At 35.8% G+C, this 21572-nt stretch overlaps 1 protein-coding gene across 1 annotated transcript in view; it reads right to left on the bottom strand.

Moving 5' to 3' along the window:
* The window catches only part of BRD10 (bromodomain containing 10), a 101957-nt gene that overhangs the window by 80176 nt on the left and 209 nt on the right, over positions 1-21572 (bottom strand). Inside the window, exon 2 of the mRNA XM_007450214.1 lies at positions 21095-21572. This exon is cut by the window's right edge and continues 28 nt beyond it. Coding sequence (XP_007450276.1) covers positions 21095-21572 — 478 coding nt within the window. The remainder of the gene's footprint in view (positions 1-21094) is intronic.

Consider the following 21572-nt stretch of genomic DNA (forward strand, 5'->3'; position numbering starts at 1 on the left):
AGTACTGATGAGGATTTAAAGTAGGACACTGTAAATTCAAGATACTTTCAGATGTGACACAGACACAAAGAGGAAAGATGGAAAAGCTGGGGCAAGTCTTGCCTCTACCTACTTGAAATAAGAGGTCATAAAAAAGAGATGTAGGCACCTAACAAGAGCTGAAGACTTAACTGAAATTAGGAGGATGTGGCAAGTGGATATTATGTGTTCACAGAAAATAAGCAATGCTACCAACCTCTTTCTTTATTGTGCATTTCAAGAATGGGAGGAATGTCATTCTTATTCCACACAAACTAGTAATTCCTGTTGTTCTCTCACATTTTTAATTTAAAAATGAATATTTTATTTTCCCCTTTTATTGAGATATAATTGACATAAACCACTGTGTAAGTTTAATGTGTACAATATGTTGATTTGATACACATATATTTTGCAACATTATTACCACCACAGGGTTAGCTAACACCTCCACTGGGTCACATAGCTAAAAACAAATATTTTAAGAATTCATTTCTGAATTATATCTTTCTTCTGATTAAATTATCACCTTGCCCTCTGGGTTTTGCAAGGTCCAGCATGGGTTACAGGACTCTCTATCTGGCCCTGTTGCTGTCATTCCATCACTCACTCACTCCACAAACATTTACTGAGCACCTCTGGGTGCCAGGCTCTGCTTTGGGTACTGGGGATTCAAAAGACAGTGGTCTTTGTCTTCCAGGTACTTGCTGCTCTCTTGCATTTTCCAGCCATGCTGGAATGATGGAGATGATTTCCTTATCCAGATGTGCTGCTTGGTATTGCACCTCTGCATCAGTCTCTCTGTTCTTTCTTCCCCTGATCATCTGGTGAGCTCCCTTCCTTTCTTCAAAATCCAAGTCAGATCTCTCCCTCCGTGGAGACGTCTCTATCTTTGACAATAATCATTCAACTCCATCTCATTGTGGTTCCTTCTTTATGTCTTTAACAGTAGAAGATCTTTTCTGGTAGGTTCCAGTCTTTTTCACTAATGGTTGTTCTGCGAATAGTTATGATTTTGGTGTGCTCATGAGAGGAGGTGAGCTTAGGGTCTTTCTACTCTGCCATCTTGGCTGATCTCTCCATCTCCCACATATTTCTTATGCCAAGTGACCAAAACATGGGTGGTGCAAATGTTGAGTCCACAATACTATTTTATACTATTAAAAAGTATTAAAAGTACCTTATGTAAAAATAAAAACATGAAAATTTCATTTCTGGAAAATTCAGAAAAAATCATTTGACAGAGGACTCATCCTACCGGATATTAAAATGGATTTTAAAGTCACAGTAATAAATTTAATACCAGAAGTTGAATAGTTAGACATACCAACAGTAGTGGAGACAGTTCAAAAGTAGATCCAAATACACCAGGACTTTAATATGTTACAAAAATGGTATACCAAAGCAATGGAAAAAAGTGATGCTGTGACACGTAGCTGGATGTGAGAGAAAAATAAAGCTGGATTTCAACCTCACTCCTTGACCAAAACAAATTCCAGACAGATCCATTTATTTGTTCATTCATTCATTTATTCCTTTATTCAATATTAAATACACATAGATACTGAGACAGGTGTTGGCATCAACGCTTACAGGCAAGATTCCTCCTTGCTGAGCTTACATGCTAGTAAGAAGACACACAAAAAAAGAGTAAAGACATACATACACATACACATAAGTCTTAACTATAATATACTATAAATTCTGTGAAGGACAGTCAAGAATAATTTCTCTGAGGAAAATGAGAGGAGGAGCCAGCCATGACCAAAACAAACAAACAAAAATAAGCAAACAGAAACCCAAAGAAAACCCTGGGAATAAGAGTGTTCTAGATAAAACAAAAAGGAAGTATAAAGCCATTTCTCAATGGCTTGCTAGGTATATAAAAAATGGCTTGCTAGGTATATAAATAACAGTAAGCCAAACTCCTTACTATAGCCTAAGTGCCAATGAAGTGCTTGATGCAGGGTTCTGACTTCTCAATGTACATTTTTTTTAAAGTTCACCACGGCTGCCAGGTAGAAAATGGACTCAAGGAGGAAAAAGCAGAAGCAGGAAAAACAAGTCAGGAAACTATAGCAGTATTTCAGGCAAGAGATGATAATAGCTTGTACTTAAGTGGTGACAGTGAAAAGAAATGGGCAAAATTTAAAACATACTTTAGAGGAAGAAAGCTCAGAAATTGTTGATATGCTTAACAAGAGAAATGAGTGAAAAGGAAGAATCAATTAAAAAATCATGATTTTTGGCCACAGCAACTTCCCAGACAGTGGAGTCATTTGCTCAGAAGGTAAGAACAGGCTTAGAAAAGGAAAACAAAACAACAAACCTAAAGTTCAGTTTTGAACATGTTAAAATTTGAATTGGCTAACTTTTATTCAACATAGTATTGGAAGTCCTTGTCACAGTAACCAAAAAATAAAAAGAAATAAAAGGAATCCAAATTGGAAAGAAATAAGTAAAACTGTCACTGGTGGCAGATGACATGATACTATACACAGAAAATCCCAAAGACACCAACAAAAACTACTAAAGCTCATCAATGAATTAAGTAAAGATGCAGAATACAAAATTAATATATACAGAAATCTGTTGAGTTTCTATACACTAACAATGAACTATTGGGAAGAGAAATAAACAATCCCATTTTGCATCACATCAAAAAGAATAAAACACCTAGGAATAAATCTAAGGAGGTAAAAGACCTGTACTTGGAAAACTATAAGACACTAATGAAAAAAACTGAAAATGACACAAAAAGATGGAAAGATATTTCACGTTTGGGGACTGGAAGAATTAATATTGTTAAAACGACCATACTACCCAAAGCAATCTACAGGTTCAATGCAATCCCTAGCAAAATACCAATGGCATTTTTCACAGAACTAGAACAAATAATTTGACAAATTGTATGGAAACACAAAGACACTGGAAAGCCAAAGCAATCTTGAGAGAGAAGAACAGAGCTGGACGTATCAGGCTCCCTGACTTCAGACTATATTACAAAGCTACAGTAATGAAAACAGTATGGTACTAGCACAAAAACAGACACACAGATCAATGGAACAGAATAGGGAGCCCAGAAATAAACCCACACACTTATGGTTAATTAATCTACGACAAAGGAGGTAAGAATATGTAACGGGGAAAAAACAGTCTCTTCAATAAGTGGTCCTGGAAGAAAATGGACAGCTTACATGTAAAATAATGAAATTAGAATATTTTCTTATACCATATACAAAAAAACTCAAGATGTATTAAAGAACTAAATGTAGGACCTCCCTAGTGGTCCAGTGGCTAAGACTCTGCTCTCCCAAAGCAGCCTGGGCCTGGGTTCGATCCCTGGTCAGGGAACTAGATCCCACATGCTGCAACTAAGGGTTCACTTGCTGCAACTAAAGATCCCACATGCCACAACTAAAAAAAAAAATATCCCGCATGCTGCAACTAAAGATCCCACGTGGCACAACGAAGATCCTGCACATGGCAACAAAGATTCCACATGCTGAACCTAAGACCCAACGCAGCCAAATAATAAATAGATAAATTAATTAATTTTAATAAAAGAACTAAATGTAAGGTGGATAACCATAAAACTACCAGAAGAAAACAGGGGCAGAACACCCTTTGACATAATTCATAGCAATATTTTTTTAATATTTCCTTTCCTATAGCAATAGTTCCTTTCCAATATTTCCTTTCCTAAAGCAAAGGAAACAAATGCAAAACATAAAAAAAGGGACCTAACTAAACTTAACAGCTTTTGCACAGCAAAGGAAACCACCAATAAAGTGAAAAGACAACCTACTAAATGGGAAGAAATATTTATAAATATTATGACTGATAAGGGGTTAATATCCAAAATATGTAAACTGCTCATACAACTCAATATCAAAAAAACAACCCAATTAAAAAATGGGCAGAAGACCTGAATACACTTTTTTCTAAATAATACATACAGATGGCCAACAGGCACATGAAAAGATGCTCAACATTGCTAATCATCAGAGAAATGGAAATCAAAATCACAGTGAGATATCATCTTACACCTGTCAGAATGGCTATTATCAAAAAGGCCACAAATAACAAATGCTGGTGAGGATGTGGAGCAAAGGGAACCCTTGTACATCATTGGTGGGAATGTAAATTGGTGCAAGTATGGAATACAGTATGGAGGCTCCTCAAAAAACTAAAAATAGAACTACCATATGATCCAGCAATTTCACTCCTAGGTATATATCCAAAGAAACTGAAAACACTAATTTGGAAAGATACATGCATCCCAATGTTCATAGCAGCATTATTTATAATCACCAAGATACGGAAGCAATCTAAGTGTCCATCAACAGATGAGTGGATAAAAAAGATACAGTGGGGCTTCCCTGGTGGCGCAGTGGTTGAGAGTCCGCCTGCCGATGCAGGGGACATGGGTTCGTGCCCCGGTCTGGGAAGATCCCACATGCCGCGGAGCGGCTGGGCCCGCTGAGCCTGCGCGTCCGGAGCCTGTGCTCCGCAACGGGAGAGGCCACAACAGTGAGAGGCCCACGTACCACAAAAAAAAAAAAGATACGGTGTACATATATACACAACAGAATACTTACTCAGCCATAAAAAAGAATGAAATTTCATCATCTGCAACAACAAAGATGGGACCTGGAGAGTATTATGCTTAGTGAAATAAGTCACACAGAGAAAGACAATTACTGTATGATATCACTTATATGTGAAATCTAAAAAATAAAACAAATGAATGAATATAACAAAACAAAAACAGACTCACAGACATAGAAAACAAACTAATGTTTACCAGTGGGGACAGGGGATTAACAGGTACAAACTACTACGTATACAATAAATAAGCTAAAAGGATATATTGTACAACACAGGAAATATAGCCAATATTTTATAATAGCTTTAAATGAAGTATAATCTATAAAAATTTTTTATCAGTATGTTGTACACCTGAAACTAGCATTGTAAACCAACTTACACCTCAATTAAAAAATAAAGCTTCACACAAACAGAAAAAAACCCCCAAAAAACAAAAAACTGAGACACCCAGTTGAATACAAGAAACTAGTGACAGTCGTAGCCTATTTTACTAGGGGACCAGAGAAATGTAGAGGAGACATTTTTATTGTAATACTTCTTGTATTGTTTAATTTTTTGCCACTAAGATGTGTACACATTATTTTGTAAATTAATAAACTACCAATAAGACAAATGCTAATCATTGGATTGCTAAGCAAAGTCCATGTACATTAGTTACACCATTTCCTTCAGATTTTCACAGTTGTTATACTTTATATGCATAATTATTTTCAATAATTTATGCTGCAAATACATACTGTCAATCCCACCACCACAAGTATCTAAATACTCCCTCCACCTTGAAATCTTTAATGATCCTATTCTCCCCAGCCTCTCTTTCAGGTAGAAGGCTCCTTTCTCTCAATCCCTTCAACTCTTGCTCATAAGCAGCAAGCACTGTGATTAAGCACCTGGGCTCTGGAGCCAAACAGTCTGGATTCAAATCCAGCTTCTGCCACTAATTAGTTTGGACAAATTAATTTTTCTGTGTCTCATTTCTTCATTTGTAAAACAGGTTATGTAAATCATTAATTACTTCAAGAGCTGTGGGGATTAAATAAGTTAATACAGACAAAGCCTTTCAAACAGAGTAACATATGATAGCATTTAATAAGGCAGCCAAAACAGGCTATCTCTACTCCCTGCTCTAAATTGGCAACTTAATCATAAGTACTGTTGAAAAGGATAGTTATAAAGTAACGAAAACATTACGAACTAACGTGTGTGACTGGAAACATTTTTAAATAGTTTTAAGGTATATTCTTACTATAAATCTCACAAACTCATCATGCCATGACTGATGGCTTCAACCTATTTCTTAATGAGTTAGGCAAATTTTTTGTAAAAAGTCTTGTCATTTTTTTTGTTGTTGTTGGTAGCCAAACAAAGCACTAGATAGCTAATCCACATGGCAAAAAATAAATTTCTTACAAGAAAAAACTACAGGGTCAAACAAAAAAAAACAAAACCATCACTACAGGGTCCTACCGTTGTTATCCCGTTCGTGTATAGTTTTACATGTAACAATATTCACACACAACAATCAAGTAACAAGTAAAATCAAATCTAGTAAGTGATAAGCAGAATATATGGCAAAATATATAAACTATATGTGGAAAATCCGAATTTTGTATTGAATTTGTGTGTGTATATGAGAGTAAATGATACATAAGTATACAGATGAGATAAAGAAGGCTAACAAGTGATATCTGATGGGAGAGGTGATTTTTATTTTTTGACATTTTTCTATTTTTTTCAAATCTTCAAAGAGCATATATTGAATAGAATGCTTAGCAGAGTATTTAGCATATAGAAAGAAATGAATAAATGTTAACTCTTAGTAAAAAAGGACTTAAACTGCTAATAAAAAATTTAAAAAGATCTCAGTTATCTTATCATTTACACACTTGCCACAAAACTTAAAAAAAAAGACTTGATTTCAATTTCACTACCAACCAAATTCCCTACCATGGAATTAGTAAGTAGAGGAACTTACTAATGTACTGGCAACTGTATCATAATCAGGGATTCAGATAAACTGGAGGACATAAATGGTTCTGTGGATCACCATGAAATAATGTCATATTTAATATATTAAAATGTTTCTACCATTTTTTATTTAGCATGTTATGATATTTATTTTAAGACGATGTTCTCATAACTATCTATCTGTTAAAAATACAGGTTTGGGTCTATAAAAACCAAGCTGTCAAATTAAGCACAACCAGATGATATTATCAATATGTATTTGCAATTTATTAATTACATTTGTCCTATTCATTTTTTTGGTTACTGGTAAACAAAGCTGTAGAAAATAACTTGGAAGATATAGTAACTTAAATTGGTAAAATTCTGTATTTAACGTGATTTTTTTCCTCTGAGAACTGTGAGAAGACTGAAATTATCCAATTAAAGAAACAAAACTAAGTCCAACTTAAATTATTTATTTACATGTTTAAATCTAGTGTATTATCTAAATTATTTGGCAAAAGAAAATACTGTCTGTCTCTTCTTTCTAGCTTTTCAACATCAATAAAACTAAAAGCTGGTTCTTTGAGAAGATAAACAAAATTGATAAACCATTAGCCAGGCTCATCAAGAAAAAGAGGGAGAGGACTCAAATCAATAAAATTAGAAATGAAAAAGGAGAAGTTACAAAGACACTGCAAATACAAAGCATCCTAAGAGACTACTACAAGCAACTCTATGCCAATAAAATGGCCAACCTTGAAGAAACGGACAAATTCTTAGAAAGGTATAACCTTCCAAGACTGAACCAGGAAGAAATAGAAAACATGAACAGACCAATCACAAGTAATGAAATCGAAACTGTGATTAAAAAATCTTCCAAAAAACAGAAGTCCAGGACCAGATGGCTTCACAGGTGAATTCTATCAAACATTTAGAGAAGAGCTAACAACCATCTTTCTCAAACTCTTCCAAAAATTGCAGAGGAAGGAACACTCCCAAACTCATTCTATAAGGCTACCATCACCCTGATACCAAAACCAGACAAAGATACTACAAAAAAAGAAAATTACAGACCAATATCACTGATGAATATAGATGCAAAAATCCTCAACAAAATACAAGCAAACAGAATCCAGCAATACATTAAAAGGATCATACACCATGATCAAGTGGGATTTATCTCAGGGATGCAAGGATTCTTCAATATACGCAAATCAATCAATGCATACACCATATTAACAAATCGAAGAAGAAAAACCATATGATCATCTCCATAGATGCAGAAAAAGCTTTTGGCAAAATTCAACACCCATTTATGATAAAAACTCTACAGAAAGTGGGCATAGAGGGAACCTACCTCAACATAATAAAGGTCATATACGACAAACCCACAGCAAACATCATTCTCAGTGTTGAAAAACTGAAAGCATTTCCTCTAAGATCAGGAAGAAGACAAGGATGTCCACTCTCTCCACTATTATTCAACATAGCTTTGGAAGTCCTAGCCATGGCAATCAGAGAAGAAAAAGAAATAAAAGGAATACAAATTGGAAAAGGAGAAGTAGAACTGTCACTGTTTGCAGATGACATGATACTATACATAGAGAATCCTAAAGATGCCACCAGAAAACTACTAGGGCTAATCAATGAATGTGGTAAAGCTGCAGGATACAAAATTAATGCACAGAAATCTCTTGCATTCCTATATACTAATGATGAAAAATATAAAAGAGAAATTAAGGAAACACTGCCATTTACCATTGCAACAAAAAGAATAAAATACCTAGGAATAAACCTACCTAGGGAGAGAAAAGACCTGTATGCAGAAAACTATAAGACACTGATGAAAGAAATTAAAGATGATACCAACAGATGGAGAGATATACCATGTTCTTGGATTGGAAGAATCAATATTGTGAAAATGACTATACTACCCAAGGCAATCTACAGATTCATGGTAATCCCTATCAAATTACCAATGGCATTTTTCACAGAACTAGAACAAAAAACCTTAAAATTTGTATGGAGACACAGAAGACCCCGAATAGCCAAAGCAGTCTTGAGGGAAAAAAGCGGAGCTGGAGGAATCAGACTCCCTGACTTCAGACTATACTACAAAGCTATAGTAATCAAGACAATATGGTACTGGCACAAAAACAGAAATATAGATCAATGGAACAGGATAGAAAGCCCAGAGATAAACCCATGTGCCAATGGTCAACTAATCTATGACAAAGGAGGCAAGGATATACAATGGAGAAAAGACAGTCTCTTCAATAAGCAGTGATGGAAAAACTGGACTGCTACATGTAAAAGAATGAAATTAGAACACTCCCTAATACCATACACAAAAATGGACTCAAAATGGATTACAGACCTAAATGTAAGACCAGACACTATAAAACTCTTAAGAGGAAAACATAGGAAGAACACTCTTTGACATAAACCACAGTAAGATCTTTTTTAATCCACCTCCTAGAGTAATGGAAATAAAAACAAAAATAAACGGGACCTAATGAAACTTAAAAGTTTTTGCACAGCAAAGGAAACCATAAACAAGACAAAAAGACACCCATCAGAATGGGAGAAAATATTTGCAAACGAATCAATGGACAAAGGATTAATCTCCAAAATATATAAACAGCTCATGCAGCTCAATATTAAAAAAATAAACAAACCAATCCAAAAATGGGCAGAAGACCTAAATAGACAGTTCTCCAAAGAAGACATACAGATGGCCAAGAAGCACATGAAAAGCTGCTCCACATCACTAATTATTAGAGAAATGCAAATCAAAACTACAGTGAGGTATCATCTCACACCAATTAGAATGGGCATCATCAGAAAATCTACAAACAACAAATGCTGGAGAGGGTGTGGAGAAAAGGGAACCCTCTTGTACTGTTGGTGGGAATGTAAGTTGATACAGCCACTATGGAAAACAGTATGGAGGTTCCTTAAAAAACCAGAAATAGAATTACCATATGCCCCAGCAATCCCACTACTGGGCATATACCCAGGGAAAACCAAAATTCAAAAAGACACATGCACCCCAGTGTTCAATGCAGCACTATTTACAATAGCCAGGTCATGGAAGCAACCTAAATGCCCTTCGACAGACGAATGGATAAAGAAGATGTGGTACATATATACAATGGAATATTACTCAGCCATAAAAAGGAACGAAATTGGGTCATTTGTAGAGATGTGGATGGACCTAGAGACTGTCATACAGAGTGAAGTAAGTCAGAAAGAGAAAAACAAATATCATATATTAACGCATATATGTGGAACCTAGAAAAATGGTACAGATGAACCGGTTTGCAGGGCAGAAATTGAGACACAGAAGTAGAGAACAAACGTATTGACACCAAGGGGGGAAAGTGGCAGGGGGTGGAGGTGTGTTGAATTGGGAGATTGCGATTGACAGGTATACACTGATGTGTATAAAATGGATGACTAATTTTTAAAAAGCCGCATCTTTTCAGATATATTTCTATATAATCTGCTAAGAGAAGCAAAATTAAAAATTAAAATTAAGAAAGGTGAAAATTAAGGGATGGGAAAAATCAAATTGACGTTAGTTTTCTCTTCTAATTCATCTCAACTATGTGTCCCTTGTAACTCTCTAGCTTGAAAGCTTGAAACTGAATAAGTCACTAAAATGGAATATCATATTCTTTATTAGCACAGCATATTAGGCCCTCTATGATCTGGCTCCATAAGATGGTCCTTCCAGTCACAGCTGTCATTACTTTTCTATATATAACTGGCACTCTAGCCAAACTAAACTACTGACCATTCCCTAGCTATATACAGTGACTTTTTTGCCTTTGCACTTTTGAATATGCTATTCTTGTTGCCTGGAATGACCTCTACATCAACTTAGTTTATCAACTCCTGCCTTTCCGTTTTCATCTTGAATCCCTCTACACTGCCTATCAAATAATAAGCACTGTAAATATATGTTGAATATAAGGAACAGTACCTGTCTTACTACATTAACCATACACTACCTTCTATTATGCTTTTAAATACTGTACCCACCCCTTAAGAGAGGATATGGTATCTGAATTCAACCCAATTAATACATACTGAGTTTCTCTGCACTTGAAGAGCTTATTTCTAGAAACACAGAAATGCGTAAGAAAATCTTAAACTTTGGTGAGGCAAACAGATAACTTCAATATCATGGTATTCAAAAGCTTCAATACAAATCATACGAATACAAAAAGTGGGTTAAGAACAGAAGAATATAACCAAGCTGAAAAGAAGAGGGGGGAAGAAATGTGCCAAGTTTTCATGAGGAGATGACTGCTGAGTCTTTTAAAAACAAGCAGCAATTCTGACTTGATATAATTGAATATTTTTTTGATTTTTATTAGCTCATTTATTTCATTAGTTCAAGAATTACCAAACAGCTACCATCATAATACAGATAGACAGATACATCACTACCATAAATTTTTTAAGTGCTATAACCAAATGCAAAACAAAGAATCACGGAATACAGTGAAAAAAACAATTAATTCTGTATCAGGCTTCATAGAGGAAGTAAAATCTAAGCTGAGCCTCAGAAAATAATTAGGATTTCACTAGACATAGAAAAAAGAAACAGACAAGTAGACAAGAAGGCACTCCAGATGTTTTGAAATTGCTCTGAATTTGATGAAGTTAACAGCCAATGACTGTAAATGAAATTCTAGAGAAAGCCAATGTCTAGTTCAACACAAGTGTCACTGGCAAAACCAGAATTAAACTCACTTTACTCACAAAGTTAAGACATCTTCAGTACAGTAAGCCATATATTAATTCTTTCAGAGTTCTAGAATACCAAGGGGGCTATTTCCAGGACATTTTTCCTCTTAATTTAATGCAGAGCAAAACTATTACTTAATAAAGTCTCTTTGAACACCTAATAGAATAAACACAGGCATAACATAAGAATATTTATCTTCAGGTACTATTCAAATTCTGTTATTTCTGTTAAAGGTCTAATTTTTCCTTCAATTAACTGGAATTTTCTCTAACCAAACATCATCATAATTTATTGGATGTCTGTTAATTCTGTGGTTTAAAACTATGGTTCTTAAGCTTTTTTTGGCTCTGTGCTCCTCTGCTGACCTAATAAAGGTCTGCACCCTCTCCCTAGAAGAACTAAAATGTAGGCACCTGTGCCTACTCCCACACACACTTTGGCATACTGTATGGAGTAGGGGATGTTTTAGAACTCTAATTAAAAACTTTAAACTTTATAAAGGCTTGAGCTCATACTCAACTATAAAAGAGAAACACAAAATTTAAAAATCAACCAAAAGACTATGAGGTCAATTAGTACATTACTCTGCCTGATATAGTGCAGAGAGCAATGCTATGAGAGCTAACCTTGGATCTCCTTTCATTGCTCCCCAAATTCAAATGAGAAACACAAAGAATAGCATTATTATCCACAGCTGATATATGATGTAAGATCATACAAATAGGTTTAAATGAATAAAAGCGATGGGAATAGAATCTTAGGTCTTTAACTTAAGGCCTCTTAAAATTTTGGTACTATTTAACACATTAGCCCTATGTAACAGGGATTACTCATAGAATACTTTAACATAATTCTAAATTAAAATAGAGATTGCTCCGTGTAATAGTCTATGACAAACACATGACTTCCAAGGTCTTTCCATCCTTTAGTAGCATGCCTCCTCACCCCTCCCCCAACACTATCCCTCACTTGTTACCACTTACTTCTTCAAGCTGTATTCCACACGAAGACATGAATATATGAATCTGCTTCTTAATTCTCTCCTACCTTCCCTTCATTCTATAACCCAAAATACAATGCTAATAAAGGTTGACAAGTATAAAAGCAGTGATTAAAAAAATACTCCAATGAGAGAAAAAATTTTAATTCTGATGGGAAATCAATCATGAAACAGTGTTACTATATCCTGAAGTATCACTCCTAGAACTTTATTGTACATAAAAATCATTTATGGAGTTTATTAAAAGTGTAGCTTCCTAATCCCCACTCTGAGATTCTGAGTTAACAGATTTAAATATGCTATTCTGGGACCAAGGAATCTGCCTTTAACACAATTCTTACGCTGGTGATCTGGGAAACACCTTTTGAGAGACAAGCCCCAAACACTTTTGAAAATGACCTGTAGACCTTATAACCACTTAATTCTAAATCAACATTTATAGAAGTCAAACAGCAACAAACCAAGCAGAAAAAGTCCCTGCCCTCATAGATTTTATATTCTAGTGAAAGAGAAGAAAAAGATATATAATTAAATCATATTGTATGTGAGGTTGAAATAAATGCTATGAAAGAAAACAAAGAAGGTTAAGACAGAGGGAAAGCCTTGCAGATAAGGCAGCAACAACAGATGAAAGGAGGGAACCAGGAAACTAGTTTATCTGGGAGAAGAGAGCCAAATTTAAACCTGCTTTTCCTCAAGCACAAGCATTCAAGAGAGATATAAAATGTTTTCAGGGGCTTCCCGGTGGCACAGTGGTTAAGAATCTGCCTGCCAATGCAGGGGACACGGGTTCAAGCCCTGGCCTGGGAAGATCCCACATGCCGCAGAGAAACTAAGCCTGTGTGCACCACAACTACTGAGCCTGCGCTCTAGAGCCCGCAAGCCACAACTACTGAGCCCGTGTGCCACAACTACTGAAGCCCGCATGCCCCACAACAAAGGGTAGCCCCCACTCGCCCCTACCAGAGAAAGCCTGCGCACAGCAACGAAGACCCAATGCAGCCAAAAAAAATAAATTAAACATTAAAAAGAAAAAAATGTTTTCAATTTTGTTTACTGTTTATATTCTAATATTTTTATCTTCCAATTTTAGTAATTTCGGATGTTAAAAATTGGGCTTGTGGGCTAACATGGAAACAATCTATAACTATTTCTAAGGGGAAAAGTTTCTATGTAATAAGTTTTTGAGATGATTTCTCTTCTCAGCACAAAATGAAATGGATTGGTTCTTATTTTTAGAACAAACATGAGAATAGACCCTGAATTCACTAGGAATTGTATATTTAGCAATTATATCCTTTACTGTATCCTTTACTGTATTTGTTAGGCAATCTACCATTGAAATTGAAAAGCAGTTTAAAAACATAAAGCATGAAATGCCACAGGGAAAATCCAGTAATCTACCTGCATGCACATTTTGTAAGAGAGATTTTCTTTCTGATCTCAACCTCAGAAAGCTGAGAATGCACATCATTATCATAAAAGTCAATGTACTAGGCTAGTATAGATTGTAAAACTGGAACAAAACTGTTTACCTTTAAAGCTTTTGCAAACCCAAACTGTAGTTATTATAAACTGGGATGTTACCATTTGAAGAAATGGTATCTAGCAGATGAGATGTATCTGAAAGAGAAAGGGGGCTATCTTTTGGAAAGAGAAGATCCACAAAACACTTCGTCTGCTAAATAGCAACTCAAACACATTCTGCATTATATCTTGGCAATGTTTTTTCACTGATTCTAATTGAGAAGGCTTAAACTCCCACAAAAGAGCAATATTAGTAAAGTAGTACTTACGAAGTATAGCAAGAGGTAAATAGTTTTACCTTAAAACTGGTTTATCTCAATCTGTATTCTCATCTTTTTTTTTTTTTTTATCTTTTAGAGGGATGCCTAGAAAGAAATGAAAAGGTCTAAATCCCCAGATGTACTAACATTTGAAGAGATAATAAACGAAGCTATCAGAGAGTTATTTTTGTCTGAAGGTACATTCAGATGGCTCTACTGAAAAGCTTTAAATATGAAAGTTTGGGGTGAGTTCTTAGCACTAGCTATTCCAACCCTTTAAAACTTACAGAATCTGTAGATTTTAAGTTTTGAATGGTATTATAAAAAATAACAACAGTAACACATGATCATTGTAGAAAAAAAGTAGAAAGCGGAAGGGAAAATTAATCATCCACAGCTGTACCACCCAGTTACAACATTTAACATGATTGTACTGACTTAAAACTTTGATGATACATATTTTTAACGCAATTCTTATTCAAAGTTGTAAATACTAATTGCCTTTAAATAAAATCTTTTATTAACTATAAAAGTAATATGATTATAGAAAATCTAGGACATACAGAAAATTAAAAGAAGAAAATGAAAAATACCCAGGATCTTTCTACTTAGCAATAACCACTATTAGTACTTCATTGGTCTTCCTAAGTCTTTTTGCAAAGTGTATATGCTCAATATCCTGACTTTTAAGCACAATTAATTTTGGAACACTCACGGGTCCCGGGTGGAAGATGATATTACAAAGGGCTTGGTTATATATAATACTACCACTGGGGTTTATTAGTGTTTCCCATTTAAAAAAAAAAAAAAAGAACAACTACTTCAAGTAATTTAATATATATTTTAAAGATTCATATTATTATGGAAGTTCCTTGGAAATGAAAACAGCTACCATTTGTTCTCTAATCCTGTGGAGAGAGCCTAGAGATGATTTGAAAACTAAAACACAAATATGAAAAGGACCTAATCTTCTCTCCAAAAACATGATTTCTTTTCCCTGCTTTAATTTTTTTCTTAGAAATAAAAATAAATACAAGGGCACAAATACAATGAGAAACGAACTTTAAGGCAAAACACACTACAATCTATTAGGGCATTTTTACTGTATTAGATCTAAATCATTTCCAAATTATTACTTTCAAATGGAACAAAATCTCCCAAAATACTAAAGTCTGTAAGTTTACTATATTCCAACTAACACCTTTTATTTATTCCAGAATAAACTCTTTTCAGCTTCTTTAACTGCCTCTTCTCAATTAAGTATTTCAGCATTTAATACACATTATACACACTTCAATCATATTTTTCTAATCTTTCCAAATTTAAGATAAGACAATCCTTACACAAAGTTCTGCCTTTGGCCTCCTTGTTTTTTTTACTAGACTCTGTCCTGGGCAATCTCATTCCCTCCTATTTCTTCAACCGTCATCCTTCTGCAGGTTAATTCCTCATTAAACACCTCTAATCTAGCCCTAGTCACTCTGCTGAGCTCCATATTCCGCCTTCTAATAATTCTGAGCTGCACATCTTCAAATGCATGCTCCTCTCACATTCCCTCGGCATCACCATCACCTGGGCTCAAATTTATTTTGGCCCTCATCCTCTCCATCACACCCACATCCAATAGCTTGCCATCATACCACTTCTACTTGCTGAATTTATTTCTCTTGTATCCTTATTTTTTATTTGTTTCTACTGCTTATTATCTCTTGATGGTATTAACTCCAGAGCCTTTTAATTGGTTTCCTTTCTCCATTCTCTCTCCTTCCATTTCAGCCTTCAAACCTAAAAATACTAGTAAAATCATGTCACTCCCTTAGCTAAAACCCCTGATGAATCTACACTGTCTACATTCTAAATTCCTTAGCTAGCAAACAAGGTCCTCCATAATTAGTCCCAGCTTACCTTTCTAGACTTATCTGCCATGACAGTACCTCATCATCCTACACTCTAACCAACCACTGGGTATAAACTATTCCTCTGGAATATGCTGTACTCTCCTGCTTCCATACATGTAATTGTTTACCTACCACCTTGAAGTAAGGGATAAAGTCATGTCTATCATTGTAACTACAGGGCTTTACATACTACTTATCATAGCATAGGTCAAATAATTGTTTAATGAACTCCTCAACGTCACCTATCAATAGTCTACTCACCTTCCAAAATTATGACCTCTAGAATAAAATCTAATAAAGTATTTTTCAATGCCAACTTCCCCACCTCCCCAGAGTAGTTGATCCCTCCTCTGCACTCTCCTAACACTCTATAATAAAGCTTATCACAGTAGCCTTCAGAGTATGCACGCTTAGAATATACAACTGATCCTTGAACAACAGGAGTTTTAACTGCGTGAGTCCACTTATACGCGGATCTTTTTCAATAGTAAATACTATAGCAATACAGGATCCTCAGCTGGTTGAATCCACGAATGCAGAACCCCAGATAGGGAGGAACCAAGTATACAGACAGCCTACGGAGGGCCAAGTTAGACACAGGTTTTTGACTGCATCGAAACCAAGATATACCATCAAAATTCCAAAAGTACTTATGTTCTCCCTGTTCGTAGGGAGAAAAACCTTAGGTACTAGATAGAATCTCGTCAGTTAAGGGTTTCCTTCCATAATTTGTTTTAAGCCTTTTGTATCCCCTAGCAAAAAATCATACAACTAAATATATCAATATTTCAGGATATTCTGCAAGCAGTCCCATGACTTCCAGGTGTTCTGACAATGGAACAAGTTTGAAAATCAGTTTTAACACATTTTACATTTTACCATAACTGTGTATATACCCTTTTTTAAACTTCTTGGGCCAGGAACTGTCCCTTAAGTCACAGAACAGAGCAGGTGCTCAATAAATGTCTTGTTACTTGAAATCCTTCATCCTTCCATCACTGCACGTAAACATTTTCTGAACCTTCTTAAATAGCACTTTTTGTTTTTTGAAGAATGGCAACTATAATAAATAGAACTACGTGGAGTATCAAGCTCTAACATTCTACAGTTCTGCACAAGATGCAAATCCAGATTCTATTACCAAAGGGCCCCAATTTTCAGATTTACATTAAAAAGACAGAATTACAGAATCCAGTGGGGATGGGGGAGTTGGACTACTAGGGAGTAAGAAGCACCTTGTTAAAATTCCCAATCACTTTCTGGATTTTGATCTTAATTGAGAATAAACACGTCAACAAATTTCAAATTTAACTGAAGAGGAGATTAAAATCAGTGTACAAAATCCATTTGTATTTCAATTACTGCTTGTACTTGGAAACCTCTATTTTTAAATTTTTGAGGCTTCATGATGATGCTTTTGTACGCTCATGCCCAACTAAAAAGCAATTACAAAACTAAATAATCTTTAGCTGTATTTTAAGAAAGCCTTTTTTTAACAGCCCATTACATGTACCACTTTTTAACAACTTAATTCAGAAATCAACTATAATTTTAACAAGGATATATAATATTCAAGCTTATTTTCACCAAAATATTATTTTAAATGGCCAAAATTAAAATTTCAAGTTCAGCACTGCTGGGGTCACTGGCGCATCGATGCCTCTTCTATAACTACAAGCTTTTAAAACTACATAGCAATATTCTTAAAGCTTTCAAAAATATTTTAAAATTTAAAAGCTTTCAAAAATATAATTTAAAATTCAGAAGAGGCAAAAATTCTTATTAGACATAACTTCCCAACTATTATGTATTTTCTATTCATTTCCACTTAGCAGCTGATTTTCTCCCTATTTCTAATGCTAATTGTTATTTCTCTCAGTTGCCCCAAATACATGAATGAGATCCCTTCTAAAATACAACTCTGAGACAAGGTATGCTAAGTCTTAGTCCTAGTTCTATCACAAATATTATATATAAAACATATTGCTATATATTACTTATATTAAATATGATAAAATTATAAATCTTTTATAGATCATATACATGGAGTCCTATTATAACACCACAAAAAGCAGACCAAAAAATTTAGAAATTTTAACGGGATAAAACAAAAATAGAATATACTAAAGTTGTGATATTTTCTTCCCTCTCCCTAATTGGTAATCCTGCATACCTCCTAGAAAGCAGACACTACCCTGGAGAGACCATACTGTAGCCAGACGAAGTACCTGTAGTACCTAGAAACACTATGCTCTTCCATGCCTTGCATTCACTGTAGTTCAGCATTCTGGAATGCCCCTCTCAAACCCTCCAAAAAAAATCCAGAAGCAATCTTCAACTTCTTTAAGAATCAGTTCAAGTATAAACTTCTCTATACCTTTTAACTCCATTATAGAATCATCATCTTTTTAAGCATCTGTTTCCCTACTCAACTATACACCACTTAAGAGTAGGGAACTTCTCTTTTGATATCAGGGCTCTGAATGCCTAGCTCTGGCAGATACATATTTGTACAATCAACACTCTCATAGCACAGATGAAGAAACTGAGATTTAAGTTACACAATGTGCCCAAGGTACTAATGCCATTGGGTTGCTCTGTAATGATAATGTGGCACCCTCTATATCTAATGTATGTGATTTCTTGCTCACTAAAAGGCTCAGTAGTGTATAGAGCAGCTGTAAAATTCTCCTTACAGTAAATTTCAAAATAAGGGTTAATTCAATATCTTACAAACATATACTAGAAGACAAAAGAGAACAAATGATAATATCTAAATGATTGTTTTTTATTACTAAAATACCATATACCACTTATTTATAAATAAGGTATCTGAGTCACCTATTTGCTGAAAATCATACTCATGTGCCCAGTCTATAGAATATTGTTCTGGAGCACCTATATTTACTAATTGCATACAAAACAGTTAAAACCTATGGGTTTCTGAAAGTTGTGCCCACTCAAAGCATTTATTTAGTAATGACTCAGATTGTAGGCTAGTACAGAAAAAGAAATGATTTTCTAGCATCTACAAGTGTGGTTTGTCAAATCTATTACTTACAAAATGTTTGTATATATCAAATACCAAAAAATTGAGGAAGTCAAAATTTTAATTACCTCTTTGAGACCATCACATTACTTTTTGCTACTAAACTGCAAGAATTTTCTCTCTCTTGGACTAAGAACATCAGAAATACATTATTATGTTTATCAACAAAAGAATGTTTTAAGTTCTAAGTATGGATTCTATTAGATCATATGGCAATACAGTATTCTGAACATTAGTCACTAGGAATGATTCAAAGCATTCAGAAATTTACCTTTATGTGAAGAGAAACAGTCTCCCTGCTCTTTTGCAGGGCTTAAGAAACACTATACAAAATGTTTCTGAAAACACCTGTAATTTATTCAAACCTATAAGCAACTTCTTAGCACTTTGATGCAGCCATTCTCCAGCCTCATTCTAAACACCCGTTTCCAATCTGTAAAACTAGATGCTTGGACTAGAACTCTATGGTTTCTTCCAAGTCTAAAATCTTGTGACATCAATTTGGAAGATATTTTACTACTTAAAAATAATGATGTGTGAAAGGACTGTTTCTTATGTGAGTCATAACTATAAAACACTGTGGAGACAAGGGTAACGAACACACTACACAAATGTAATGTCGCTAAATAAAATATTAAAAGTAATATACAAGACAAACTTGGGAATTATTCTATTACCAAATAATCCTACATTATGAATGGATTCAAGAAGAGGCTCCTTAGTTTAAATACAGCTGCCCTAATGAGTCAAGCGCTATGTTAACCATTGTTTTCAGTGAAAGAAGTCACTGATAGTCTGGAAAACAGCATATGGGAAGCCAGTGACAGATTATTTTAAAATTACGGTTATAATCAAGGTCCAAAAAATTAACACAACTTTTCAGGAGCTATTAGATAAAAGCACTAGTACACTTCCCAGTTTCAGATATGAGAATATTCATTTTATTCAGCTACCACTACTAGTATTATAATGATTAAAACTTATCTTGGGCTAACTATATGGGACTGGCATTTCAACTTTACATTTATTAATGCATTTAATCCTACAGCAACCCATTAATTAGGTACTGTCATTATGCCCATTTTACAGATGAAGAAACTGAGGCCAAAAAGGTAAAGTGACTTGTTCAAGTTCACTTCCACTAGTAAAGAGTCAAACAACTGGTTCACTTCAACCACGATTTCCAATAACATTCAATTATTTTTCTATTCCTGAAGAATTTCCGATAGAGAAATTAATTTGGCTCATTATCAATTACAGAATTATAAATTAATACGTGTATTTTAGTAGCCTCCTGTGCTATATTATTTCCTCTTACGAAAAAAAAATAATTGATTCTGGATATATGGGTGGAGTATACCAAGAGCATCGTGCCATCTGAACTGCCTGTGACTTCTGGTAGAATAGATACCAATACCGAAACGTATTGAAAATTTTGTGTTGATTCAAAAATTCAGTCTGCTCAGATGAAGCTGAGAAAAAAGACCAGGAGTACGCCACAGTAATTGTTAACCATTTAATTACACGCTATAAAATCTCCGATGGCCGACCTGAGCAGTAAAATTATTTTAACAGTCTGAAATCACCTTTTTACACGAGCCAGAATTAATTAATTTTCTAACGGTATTTCATTCGAAAAACGTTTAAAATTTTCTTGCCAAAACTGTCTAAAAGTTGCAGGTCCAACTTCCATCCCACTTAAACTTTTCCTCTCCCTACTCCTGTAATTCTTCCTACGGGCACCATTTCACCTTACTTCTAAAAACTTTACCTGCTCTTCGGCACTCGGGAATCGGCTTCCGTCTCAGCTTCTTCACGTCTGGGCGTCGGGTTCTTTCAGCCCACACCCACCACACCCCTGCGGGCCCCAGCCCAGCGCTGCTCCTCCTCCCGGGGTTCTCCAGCACCGACTCAGCACCTATCAGCGACGCCCTCCGGCCCCTGGCCCAACCCATCCTCGGACACGTGCGAGGGTGTGTTTGTGTCAGCCCGTCAGTCCCGCCAGGGACGGGGCTCACTCACCGAGACAGAAGCGCCAACTTCTGCTCCAGCATCATCTCCAGCTTCTGGCCCTGTTTGGAGATCCAGTGGTCCACTCCATGCAGGCGGTAGCACGTCTCCAGCATCAACCTGAAGTCCGCCACGAACTCGGTGATGCCCCCGTATTGGCCGCTGGCGAACTTCTCCTCCATCTTCAGCAGACACATGCCCTTCCCGGGCTGCTGCCGGAGGGCGCGACTGCCCCGGCCCCCGCTGCGCGGCCCCTCGGCCGCCTCCTCCTCCCCAGTGGCAACGCCCCCCAAGGGCTGCAGGAAGGGGGAGGTGAGGCCTCGGTTCTTCTCCTGCAGAAACTCGCCCAGGATGCGGTAACCCTGCTGCAGCTCGTAGGTCAGCTCCTGCTCCTTGCAGCCACCGCCCCCGACCACCATCGCCTCTTCCTCCTCCTGGTCGTCCGCGTCCTCCCTCGAAGAGGCACTCCTTCCTCGGGCCGGCCCTGAGG

Source organism: Lipotes vexillifer, unplaced genomic scaffold, assembly GCF_000442215.2.
Source record: "Lipotes vexillifer unplaced genomic scaffold, Lipotes_vexillifer_v1.1 scaffold1074, whole genome shotgun sequence".
Lineage (NCBI taxonomy): Eukaryota > Metazoa > Chordata > Mammalia > Artiodactyla > Lipotidae > Lipotes > Lipotes vexillifer.